The following is a 12,377-nucleotide window of genomic DNA, read 5'->3' as shown; positions in this document are numbered from 1 at the left end:
AGCTGATCCTGGGCTCCTGCAGTGCTTCATCTGGGGCAGCATTTCAAAGGGGCAGCTGCACTGGGCCTGGGGTCAGCTGAGGACTCCAGCTGATCCCAGGCTCTCACAGCACTGCCCCTTTGAAACACTGCCACAGCGTTTCAAAGGGGCAGCACGCGCTTGACAGCCCTAGTTTCTGGGCATCAGCTAATCACCGTAAAGGGTCAGGAAAGACACTGGCATTCCTGGAATAGGACTGCACTATTCAGTAAGAGCACTCTGGATTTTTTTCATCCTTCTCTGGAGCAGAAGCCACGTTGGACGCTCGTCTACGTGGCCTGAACTATGTTAGACAGTGAGTAACTGAATAGTTAACTAACCGCATGAAATTTTACTAGTTAGTTGACTAGTCTATAGTCCCCGGGGGTGGGGCTTGCAGCCAGTGCACTCTGGCCCATTCCCAGGGAACCCACCTGCCATCCCACATCTCTGCCTCTGTATCAGGGGCAACAGCGCCGGGTGCCAGGTGGGAGCTGGTCCGAGAGGTCAGCTCATTTAAAAACCAGCTCCACTCATGGACCAGCTGAGGGCCTGCGGCCACTGTGGGCAGAGGCTGCTTCACGGCTGCCTCACTGCCCCCTCCCCATGCGGCTGCCTCTGATTCAGAAGCAGCAAGGTGGGAAGCGAGTAGTTGACTAGATGAACCGCTAAGCCCAGGCTTATCTGCTAGTCGACTAGTCGCTTACATCCCTAATCTGAACTGCTGCTGTGGACATAGCAATGGGGCAAAAGTCACTGTGGGTCAGTGTGCTACCACAGCCACCCTTGAGCTGCGTCAGTTACAGGCTCTAGGGAAATCCCCTTCCTGGGTGCTCCAAAGGGCCACAAAAGGATACACGATGGGGAATCCACTCTGAAGACGCCCACCGGGCTGGCTAGGGGGGAGCGGAAGAGAGTTGGAAACACCTCCACCTCCCTCGTTGGGCCACAGTGCAGCCCCGAAATGATTCACCAGAACGTTCTATGCAAATCTTTCTGGGGCTGAAGCTCACACGTCTCGTTTGCGAGGCCCCGGAAAGTCTCCTCCCTGGCTGAGCTCATTGGATGTTTTCTGGCTGCAAACACTAAAAGGCGGGAGGGGTCTGCCTTACCTTGTGCTCTGCTATGCAAATGAGGTGGTATGGGAAATACCCAGTGAGTCCTTCCCAGGAAGCCAGCCTCTGCTCTGAAGTAATGCACGTGCGGGCAGGGGAGGGGGCTGCTCCTCTGCTCCGGGGCAGGGGGGGGGGGGGCTACAGGGACCAGGCCAGTGCATCTCCTGGCTCACCTGAATCCCAATTAGACTTAAGAAGCCACCTGGGCCCTAGAGGGAAGGCAGCCCCAGAAGCGTGGGGCTAGCAGGGAAGTCCCAGCACCCGTGGCCTGGGACTGGAGATCACACCCCACTGTGGCCCTGAGGCCAAGGCATGGGGGCATAGCTTCCCTGGCCTTGGGGCTCCAGCTGTGGGAGGGGGCGGAGGCAGGAAGGAGCAAGAGAGGCTACAGGCTGCAGTGTGGGGGACCCGCGGTGGAACGGGGAAGGGGCAGAAAGGGGTGCAGCTGTGAGTGGGACCCATATTGCTCTGGCCCAGGGTCCCAGGAAATCGTCACCCGCCTCTGCTGACCAGACCCAAGAACTCACCTCTCAGGCTCTAGGCTAGACAAAGGAGTGTGTCAGCCTCGCAGCCCCTCCGAGAGGCAGGGCAGCACTGCCCCCCTTTCGCAGCTGGGGAAACTGAGGCACGGAGCAGGGAAGTGACTTGCCGAAGGCCACACAGGACATCAGAGCCCAGGATTTGAGGCTCCGGTGCTTTTGCGACTGTCCCTCAGGTCTGCTGGGCTGGGCAGGGCTCAGTCTGCTTTACCATTGCCCCAATGAGCTATTCCAGCCTCTGCAGTACAGAGCCGTGTGATGTCATTTGCCTCCCCTCCCATCGCTATGAGCCCTGGGGCAGATCAGTCATTAGTGCCGCAATGCCACTGACACCAGCTGCGCTGCCCCTTGGCTCTGCGCGCCTGTGCATGCTGCAGTAGCGAAGGGGCCACCCAAGGCACTTCCATGGGGGTAGGACCCCGTCTCTTCCCAGCACAACTCCCTCCCCTCGCAAGCACACAGAGCCGGGCCGCAGCGGGGGAAACCCTTCCAAGCAATGATGCTATCTAGCAGAGCTCCTGCAAGGGATGCAAAATTTTCTAGGGACTCTCCCCTGTAGCAAGAGAAAAAACCCAGTTCTCTGAGGGACTGCCCACTCCTTCCTCCTGGCTCTCTGCGGGGATGGCTGACACAGCAGCTAGCTAACAAACCTGGGTGAAAACACTCTCCCCACAGCTCAAAGCAGGGAAATCAGAATCTAGCAATTCCTCTAGAAGCGGCAGCAGCTTTCGACTTGAGCCCCAAAGGTTTGAAAAAACCAAAACATGTTTTGCAGCAAACATCTGACTAGGGCAAAAGCATGTGGTGGGTATCCCCACGGCATCCTGTCAATGTTGCGGCTCGTCTCAGTGAGGATGTGCATTCTCCAGGGCCAGGGCTGTCTGCACCCTTTCACCTGTAAAGCGCTTAACAACTCACAAGAATAACACCCGGCTGCCTAGCGCTTTTCATTCATAAGTTGTGCAGCACTTGACACAGGAGGGCAGAATCATTGTTCCCATTCCACAGCTGGAAAAACTGAGGCACAGAGTGAGGAAAGGTGACTTTGCCTCTGGCCTGCTGGGTGATGTTGGATTAGTCGGGAATAGAATCAAATGGAAAAATAGGTTGACTCTATATAATTGTTTTGGTTTTGCTTTTCTCAACAAGGAAAAAAATATGTTGACCCAAAATATTTTGTCCTTTTTTCATTTAATTTTTGGCTCTTTATCTAAATACATCTAGCTAAATTTCAGAACAGGGGACCACTAGAACTGCATCTAAAGGCTGGCGGGGAAAGGGGCGTCTTTTGATGAAGGGAGAGATTGTGGAGTTGGGAGATCTGTGGGCTGTGCCAGCCTTCTCCACTGATTCGGTTTCTGGCCTTTGGCAAATCACTTAACATCTCTGTGCCCCTGTCTGTGACCCTGAGTTGATCCTAACTCTTGGCTGCTCTGAGACCCTTGGCCAGGAGAGGCTTCTTCGGGGGCAAGATGGGCAAAGCTGGCAGCTCACATCAGTTTAGCCAGAGAAATGAACTGGTCAGAGGCCCCGCTGCCTCCCCGCATCTTCCCCCCTCAATCAAGCCTACTTAAGGGCACCACCGAAAAGCTGCCCACTGAAACCGCCTCCAACGAGGCACCAGCGCTCCCAGCGCAATGCTCTGGCAGCCTTTTGCCTGAGCCAGCGCGCCCACTGAGCACAGCTTGGGCACCAGTGGCGGCGAGAGCGACACGACGCCCGGGCGCCCGCAGACGAGGGAAACCTGCCCGGTGGAAGCTCTGCTGCGCAGACGGGAAGCACGTCCCATCGCCCTTCGCAAGGTGAGAACTAGAGAGCAGGTGAGCTGCCCTACGCAGGGCTGCGAGCAAACCGGAATCCAGGGGCTCATCGGTTCTTTGTGCCACTCTCCTTGGCGGGCGCGTCTCCCATGAGCCACCTTTAACCTCCCTGTGCCAATTCTCAGTGGCTTCTAGGGCTGGGAGTTCATGGCAGATGTCCCAGAGGCTCTGGAGGCCCTTGGCCATGTCCGCAGCACACGGGCCCAGCCAAGAGAGGGAGGATGCCCTTGTGGCTGAGACCTTCGTAGGCACCAACTCCTCACTCTAGAGGAGACTTTCTTTAGCCCAGTTCCTGTGCCTCACTTCCCCAGCTGTAAAACAGGGCAAAAGCTCCCTCTCCGCCCACTGCTGTCTGGGCACCCTGATGACTCTGAGCCCGGGCCTGTCTTTCATTGTGTGCTGTGCAGCACCAAGCACAGTGGTGCCCTGACGCTGGATACAAGCTCCTGTGCTACTGGAACCGCGCCCTCCACTTACCAGACTCCTGGATGTCAGATTTCAGAGGGGGCCGCATTAGCCTGTTTCAGCAACATGAGCAGGAGTCATGTGGCACCTTAAGGACTAACAAGGATCTTGTCACACCACACCCCAGGCTTGTCCAAAATCCATGCAGCTGGTATTTATCCTTGGCTTGCTCTTCCTTCACTAGAAAGGACCTATGCCAATCTCCGCTGCCTGCAGCCCACTGGGGTTCCACTTGCAACCCGTGTGCCCCCCTCCCTTCCCCCACACCTCGCATGCACTGGGGCCCTAGAGCCCCACACTTTCCATATTCCTCCTCCGCCCTCCCAGCGCGTTTGGGTCGGGACTCCCATGGCTACAGTGACGCCATGTTAGATGTAAACAGCTGGACATGTGAGACTGACGCGAACGTAAACCCTCTGGCCACGACACTGACCGAAATGGACAGTGAGCTCGGTAGGGCCCTGGTTACGAGCACTGCCCAAGCACCAGGGGAGCCAGGCAGCCATCTCACCAATGTAGCCCTCCGCAAGCCCAAACCGGGCTGTATTTAATGCCGGATGCTGAAGACAATTCCACGGGGAAAGAAGCTCCAAAGGTACTTGGCTATCCCAAAAGAAACTGCTCCCAACCAACACTCAGGAGACAAAGGAAGCAGGATGCATACTCTGCATGTGTGGGATAGTGATATGGAAAAACCCAATGCAAACAGCTGTGGGGGTCTGCTAGGCTGGAACCTACCAACTCTAGACATTAAAACTGGCAGGAAGGAGAATCCCAGTCTGTTTCCAGGGGGATTCGACGCCGGTTGCCAACCTGATCTGTTCAAGAGTTTTTCAGCTTTTCAATCTGTCCCTGGGATGGTGCTGCACCCCCAGCTATGGACCAGCCGCAAGGGGGGGGGCCCTCAGAGCATGCAAGACCAGCAGGGGTTTCACCTGACTTCAGGTGGGCCACAGGGCTTCACCACCACCTCTTCTGGGCCTTTAGGGTCATGAGGTCTGTGCCGGGAGTCCCCTGAGACAGAGTCTGGGACACTCTGCAGGGGCCAATGCATTTGCAGAGAGCAGCCTTGCCAAGGGTAGGGTTTATTAGCTCACTGCCTGGGAGGCAGGAAGGTTAATGCAGAGTCCACCCTGTGGAGCCCAGCCATGCTGTCGGCAACCCTCATTGTAGCTTTGTCTGTCTCCAGATGAAAGTCCTGATGCTTTCCGCAGTCACCTCGCACCTGACCTTTGGGGCTACTGCTCAGATTCCTGGCTGAGAGGGGAGAAAGTTGATATCCCTTTGGGTCGTTGCTTGCTAACGCGTCATTGTCCTGGCAACTGGGTTTGGCATTGGCTTCTCAGGTGCTCCACTGATGTGGTGATTAAGACGCGGGCAGCTTGGGGACATCCAGACCCATGTCTCCTAGCCTGTCCTGAAAGCAAACAGTCCCTTTCCCTCTCGTGGTAACAATGCATCATTAGGGGAAACTGAGGCACACACAGAAAATTCCCACTTCGTCACATCAGTCCAGGGCTGGACTTTGTGGCAAGTGGCTTTTGCATTTAGCAACTGTTTGAAGTGGCTGAGAGGTTTAGAAAGATGCAAGTAGTCCCAGTGGGCAAAGAGCAGGTGAAACTGGTCAAGGGTGCAGGCAAATTATCACATGGCTCATAGTCATAGATTTTAAGACGGGAAGGGGTTAGTGCAGTCTTCTGGTCTGAGCTCCTGCATAACACCGGATTTTCCTGTATGTATTTCTGCTTCAGATCCCTTGATTATCCTTGAACAAGAGCTTATCTCTTAGAAAAACACTATCAGAGAACATCACATGGATGTTCTCTGCACAGACACAGTACATGGGAATATCGTTATATTTAATATGGAACTGTCCCTTTCTAGGTCTCAAAATGCTTGACAAAAGAGAGCAGTACCATTATTCCCATTTTACAGATGGGGAGACTGAGGTACAAAGCGTTCTTGCCCATGAGCACAGCAGCGCTAGGAACAGAACTCAGGTCTGCCTCTGTTAATAGTATTATTATTATTTACGATTTGTAATGCTGGTGGGCCGTTTGCAGGAGCCCTGTACCCACTTGGAAGCACAGCTGCGCATGCAAGCATAGCCACTGAAATCCTGGGGTTCCCTGCAGCAGCAGCCTATGGGAGGCACGAGCAGGCTCTGAGGAAAGCATCTACCCTTTATGCAGCGTTGCCTGGGCTAGGGTGACCAGGAAGTGTGAGCATTGGGATGAGGTGGAGAGAGGAGGGGGCAGTCGCTGTCTATACAAGAGCAGGTCCCTAGTAGTGGGACATATGCTGTGCCAGCTGAGTGGGGAGGGGGAGAGGCCCGTCTGGGAAATGACCACAAAGCCAGCTCATCAGAAATTCCAGGTGTCAGCACAAGAGGAGAAGAAAGTCCCTTTCTGTGCTGAGTGGAAGTCGGGAAAGAGGCAAGCGAGGCTGTAAAGTCCCTACAGCCCTATCTGCAAGCAGGCAGGGCCAAGGCGACGAGCCCTCGCCCCCACAGAGCAGCGAAACGCAAGTGGCATGAAAAACTGGAGCCTGAGTGTGCCTCGTTTCCAGAAAGTGAGGAGGGAGGGGGGAGGGGAGAAAACCCAGTAAAAATCCCCAGTTTCTTGTTTGCTCTAAGAGGAGCCCTCGTCATCGCCCCAGACCTGTGGTACAGGGGCTGTCCCTGCTGGAGGATGAATGTCCCATCCTGGGGGAAGGGGAATTCAGAAGCTGCTGCTGCTGTACTGATAAAAGCAGCAGCCCCGCTGCCTCTAGCCTGGCTCAACAGAGAGCAGCACTGAAGGCTCACGAAGAAGGGAGGAAAATAATGCCCCAGCCTGGAGCTTCAGACCCAAGCTGTGCCCAGGTCTTGCCCCGCGTCCCCGGCTGCCTGTGGATTTTACTGTGAGGAAGCAGCGCGAGGCCAGGGGAAGGAAACGAAGCTCTACAAAGCCTCCTCGGCTCTTCTCTTCTCTTCCTTTCTATTCACCCCGGTTTCATTTTTTCTGCTGCTAAAATGCTGAGTCGAGAGGCATGCGGTTAGCAAACGGCGGTTCATTTTTCAGAGCATCCAGGAGTGTGTCTGGAGGACCAGGGCCACCCTCCTCTGGCTGGGCACCATCTGGAAAGCATTTTGTAAATGAGCAGGCTTTGTATGCTTCGCCGAGAGAAACGGCCAGGTATGGGGACCACGGCTGACAGCGCGCGGACCACGGCTGACAGCGCGCGGACCGCTCCAGGAGACACTGCCGACTGGGGCCTCGAGCCAGCGGATCACTTAGCACATGCTTTACTTTAAAGTCCATGGGACTCACCTGCTTAAAGCTAAACACACACGTAAGTGATTTGCTGGATCAGAGCTGCAAGGTGCCAGTTCAGAGGCTATTTTCTTAATAGGAACTTACGGCTCCCATGTGCTGAGCTGTAGCAAAACACTTAAGTACATACTTACCTTTAAGGAACTTTAGAAGCTGGTTTCAACAGGTGTGCTGATGTGCTATAAAAAACTGAAAAAACCACCAATAGGCTAGAAGCACCTTAAAGACTAAGAAACCATGTAGATAGGATCATGAGCTCCAGTGGGTACTGGTTAAGCACATGCGAAGGGAGGCTGAAGGGCTGGTGGCTCTGCTACAGGGGCAAGTAGTTTTTGAAATTCTAGTAAAAAAAGGAAATTATTTTTGTCTTTCAAAATGTTGCATTTTGCTGATTATTTTTGCATCCTTAATGAAACCACTGGCTTCTGAGTGAGAAGTTAGACCAAAAAAGGAGGAAGTCCTTAGGCAGAATGTCTAGTCTGTGCTAGGAAAATGATTCTTGTTTGAAAGTCTTTCTTGTTGTGCCTTGAGGGTGATTGGTGGAGTAATTTAGAAAAAGCAGCAGCTGCTGCTGCAACTTAAAGCTGGCTTTTTGCGGGGCCTGAGACCCAAGTTCTACTGTAACTATTTCCTAGTGGCTCCTTCATTGGCAAAAATCAGGTCTCCCATTCCCAGTCTGTGTGTGCGTGTTCCTACGCACTGTACTGTCTGTACCTGGTGTGCCTGTCTGCTCAGCGAATGTGTATCTCCTGCCTATTGCCCACAAGGCACAAAGCTCTGCAGTGATAAGGCACCATCCCTGATATTGCTGGAGAACTCGGTAGCTTTCTGTTAGTTAGCGCGAAGCTGCCCGTCTCTCTTTGGCCCCATGTCTGTTCAAAGCATCTCACCCCCTTGCGTCCCCAGAGAAGGAAGTTGCGTGCTCACCTTGTGCTCATCTCCCACAGCGATCGGTTCAGTGCAGCAGGAAGGATGGGGTAGCCACATTGCCCGGGAGGATGTGTAGCTGCGCACTCCTGCAAACAGGTGCAGTATGAGCCCCGTCCAGCTCCGAGTGGGCCCCTCTCCTCAAGCTAAATGCTGCCTCTGCTCTGCGGCTGCAGAAGACCCTAGCTCCATTGTGTGAGGTGGGGGCCAGACTGGAGAGGCTGCACGGGGAGACATTTCACCCATGCACTGCAGAGCCTCTCTCTAGTAGCATGGGGGATGGGGGCAGGGGCATGCCACAGTGCAGACCCCTAGGGATAAACTCCCCACGCAAGGCTCCTACTGCAGGAGATCAAAGCCACGCCAGGGGCGTGGAAAAGGAGCCTCCCACACTGTGCCGGGTGAGCTTTATGTGAGGGAGGGGAGACACAGGCAGGCGGTCTCGTTCATTTCACAGACCAGCTTTGCTCTCCGTGGAAGGTGGCTGGCCTGGAATGTAAAGGTGGGACTGGAACAATTTGGGGCATTCAGCCAACTTCTCCACTGAGAGTTTCACGGGACCCCAGCTCGTTAAAGGCACGTTGGAAAAGGCAGAGTCCTTGCTGTGACCTACCAAAGAAATAGTGGGGCTGATAGCCAGGGGAGACAGCAGCTGCTGGGGAGAGGCCTGATGGTATCATCGGAGCAGGAAGAGAAAGCGCAGCAGGGAGGAAGCTGCTGTCTGTCAGGCACATGGAGGTCTGGCTGGGCTGGTGAGGCAGAGAAGCAGAAGGTTAAGCTGAGGAGGCCAAGAACCGAAGCAGAACGGCCCAGGGCTCTTTGTGGCTCCTTCCCTACAAGGGAGAAGGGAAGAGCATGTTAAGCATGCTGCGTATCCCGGCAACAGCCCCACTTCCTGCTGGGTTTGCACCAGCTTGCCGCTGTGGGGGAGCGGGCAGGGTGTGGCAACACCTTCTCCTACGGGCAGCTGCAGAGAATCACTAGTGTGCCAAGGGTGTGGGCTGCTCAGCAAGAGGGCACGGCTAGGCTGCTGGTCTAGTGCCTCTCCATGGTTCTCTTCTGGGACCCTGGCCGGGCTTTTGGGGCTCTGCTGGAAAAGCCATGGAAGGGCAGTGATTGCTCAGGCTGATTGCACTTCCCTAGAGCCCTGCAGAAATTCTTGCCATGTCAGCTGGCATTGTGTGCCCCCCTCCAGGCCTTTGCTTCCTCGTCCCTCTTGAGAACGTGGCTGGAGATTAAGGCCCCATCTGGTACCAAAAGCTTCCAACCCCCAACACAAACTTTTCCCATGTGCCATGGCACCAGCTGAAAAGCAACAGCTTGGAGGTAACTCAAGCCCTTTCCTGAGGCAGGAGGTGGGCGAGTCAGTTCTACCCCAGAATTAAACACAAGGGGCGACAGGCATAGCTGGCCTGGAACCTGCCAAAGCCTGGCAATTCAGACCTGGCTCTGTGGCCCACTAGGTAAACCAAGGGTGGTAGCCAAGTCTGGCTTTGACTCCCTTCTCAGGAGAGGCAGGGAGCAGCTCGTGAGACTCAACTGGGGGTGCCCCCACCCTCTCGGCCACTCACAAGAGTTGTCACCAGAGAGAGCCCGATGCATTGGCTCAAGCCAGGCAGTAGGTGCAAGGCAGGTGGCAGGGTGAAGCTTTGGGAAGGAGGTGCAGCTGTGAAGTCAGGACTCTCCGGAGCCTGGAGGATCTCAGGGTAGAAGAGGAGAGATCTGAAAGCGTGGGCGTCTCACAGCTCTCTTTGTGCTCCGCCGCGGACATTCATACCCAGAGGCGGTGCATTTCAGGAACACAGGGCCCTGTGCGGCTGCTTTTCATCCAGCCTCCTGTTTTGCATGCGGTCACCACCCTCCTGAGGCTGTGTCTTGTTTTCACAGGGTGAAGAGACTAAGCCGCCTGGAAGCCTAGCTTAGAGTGATCTCTCCTTCCTGGAAGAGATCTGGAGAAGCAGGAGAAACAAGATGCAATTGGCTGCTCAGTAGTCGGTGTAGGATCTGTCTAACATTGCTACCAACAGCTACATCTGATTACTGGGTCGCTGATGGCATCGCCAGGCTGCAGGCAAGTGGAGCTCTTCGACAGACGACGCCAGTGGGGAAGGGAGCTGAGGGGAACGAGGTTGCCTGGCTGTGGTCATGTGCCAGTTTGAGCCTGCCTGACCCCAAGCCCCTAAGGACTCTACAGGGCAACATGATTCAGGTTCTCGCTGGTGTTTTGGTGCCTACCTGCCACTTAGGTCAAAGGGAGTTAGGTGCCTAAAGGTTTTCAATGAGCTGGACCAGTGTGTCAATGCCACAGAAAGCACTGGAGTGCCTACCAGGAATTTTCCTGAGTAGCCTTCTAAGCTGAAGAGGATTTAATACATCTCCCGTAAGACATCTTGGGTTATTTGGGTTGATCTCATTTTGCAGTTACTCCTCTAGTCAGAGCCAGGACCTGAATGGAATCCTGTTAACGGTCCCTTTGGGTGGGATTTGGTTGTTTGATTTATGATAACCTGAAGGGTCCTGGGTAGATCCCCCTCTCTTTGGTATGTCCTAGCTCCCTGGGGCTGGGGCTCACTCTGTTGTATACTGCACACATGTTGTTCCTGGATGTGCCACATCAGGGGCAGCTGATATCCTGATAGGGTTTTCTGCAACCACCATGACCAACCTGTTACTCCGCAGCTATACCTAACCCAGTGCATCATGTGCAAGGGGATGTCTACACTACCCCCCTAGTTCAAACTAGGGTGGTAATGTAGGCAACCGGAGTTGCAAATGAAGCCCGGGATTTGAATTTCCCGGGCTTCATTTGCATCTTGCCGGGCGCTGCCATTTTTAAATGTCCGCTAGTTCGGACTCCGTGCCCGCGGCTACACGCGGCACGAACTAGGTAGTTTGGAATAGGAAGCCATTTAAAAATGGTGGCGCCCGGCGGACATTTAAAAATGGTGGCGCCCGGCAACATGCAAATGAAGCCTGGGAAATTCAAATCCCGGGCTTCATTTGCCACTCCGGTTGCCTACATTAACCACCCTCGTTCGAACTAGGGGGCTAGTGTAGACATACCCCTAGGGAGTTGCATCTATGGCACACCAGCTATACCTAACCCAGTGCATCATGTGCTAGGGAACTGAGCAAAAATAATCATGGAGTTTTACCAGAGAAAAAAATCAAGTACTAAACTCTGCATATGTCCTCCTCCTTCCAGAGCACATACTGTTGCAATTCATTCTCTATCTTCTATTTCCGCATTTTTAGCTCCTCCCTATTTTTATCTAGATCAGTGTTTCTCAAAGCGATCTGCAGACCCACTCCGAGAAAGCTGCTACTGGGCCACTCTGGTTTGTTTAACTAGTGGCTCCCCAGCCATGAAGCCTCACGGCTCCCATTGGCTCCGGTTCAGCAGCCAAGGGGAGCTGCAGGAAGAAGCATGACGCGGGCCGCTGCGTCTCACGGCTCACCTTGGCTGCAAGCAGCGAACCACAGCCAATAAGCCAGTGATTGGGCAACAAAATGGCAAACGAAATTTAATGTGGATAAGTGTAAAGTAATGCACATCGGGAAAAATAACCCCAACTATACGTACAGTATGATGGGGGCTAATTTGGCTACAACAAATCAGGAAAGAGATCTTGGAGTTATCGTGGACAGTTCTCCGAAAACTTCCACACCGTGTGCAACGGCGGTCAGAAAGGCAAATAGGATGCTAGGAATTATTAAGAAAGGGATAGAAAATAAGACACAGAATATCTTACTGCCCCTGTATAAAACTGTGGTACGCCCACATCTTGAATACTGTGTACAGATGTGGTCTCCTCACCTCCAAAAAGATATTTTGGCCTTGGAAAGGGTTCAGAAAAGGGCAACTAAAATGATTAGGGGTTTGGAACGGGTCCCATATGAGGAGAGGTTAAAGCGACTGGGACTTTTCAGTTTAGAAAAGAGGAGACTGAGGGGGGATATGATAGAGGTCTATAAAATCATGAGTGGTGTGGAGAGGGCAGATAAAGAAAAGTTATTTATTAGTTCCCTAAATAGAAGAACTAGAGGACACCAAATGAAATTAATGGGTAGCAGGTTTAAAACGAATAAAAGAAATTTCTTCTTCACACAGCGTGTAGTCAACCTGTGGAACTCCTTGCCAGAGGAGGCTGTGAAGGCTAGGACTATAATAGAGTTTAA

At 53.7% G+C, this 12,377-nt stretch overlaps 1 protein-coding gene across 6 annotated transcripts in view; it reads right to left on the bottom strand.

Moving 5' to 3' along the window:
- The window catches only part of F8 (coagulation factor VIII), a 92,824-nt gene extending 83,968 nt beyond the window's left edge, over positions 1–8,856 (bottom strand). For 5 of the 6 annotated variants that reach the window (XM_075941246.2, XM_075941247.2, XM_075941252.2 and 2 more), the window contains exons 1-2: positions 8,812–8,856; positions 8,199–8,287 (exon numbers count right to left, since the gene is read on the bottom strand). Coding sequence is in view for 1 of the 6 variants with exons in the window: in XM_075941250.2 (XP_075797365.2) it covers positions 8,199–8,209 (11 nt within the window). In the remaining 5 variants the exon portion in view is untranslated. Of the gene's footprint in view, positions 1–8,198; positions 8,288–8,811 lie in introns of those variants that run through there. The other variant, XM_075941250.2, reaches the window with a different exon arrangement.
- Positions 8,857–12,377: the final 3,521 nt, after the last annotated feature.

Source organism: Pelodiscus sinensis, chromosome 13 (genome assembly GCF_052426305.1).
Source record: "Pelodiscus sinensis isolate ZL-2025 chromosome 13, ASM5242630v1, whole genome shotgun sequence".
In the NCBI taxonomy this organism is placed as follows: domain Eukaryota; kingdom Metazoa; phylum Chordata; order Testudines; family Trionychidae; genus Pelodiscus; species Pelodiscus sinensis.
Note: the sequence above shows the minus strand (reverse complement) of the source record. Positions and strands in the feature narration are given on the sequence as shown.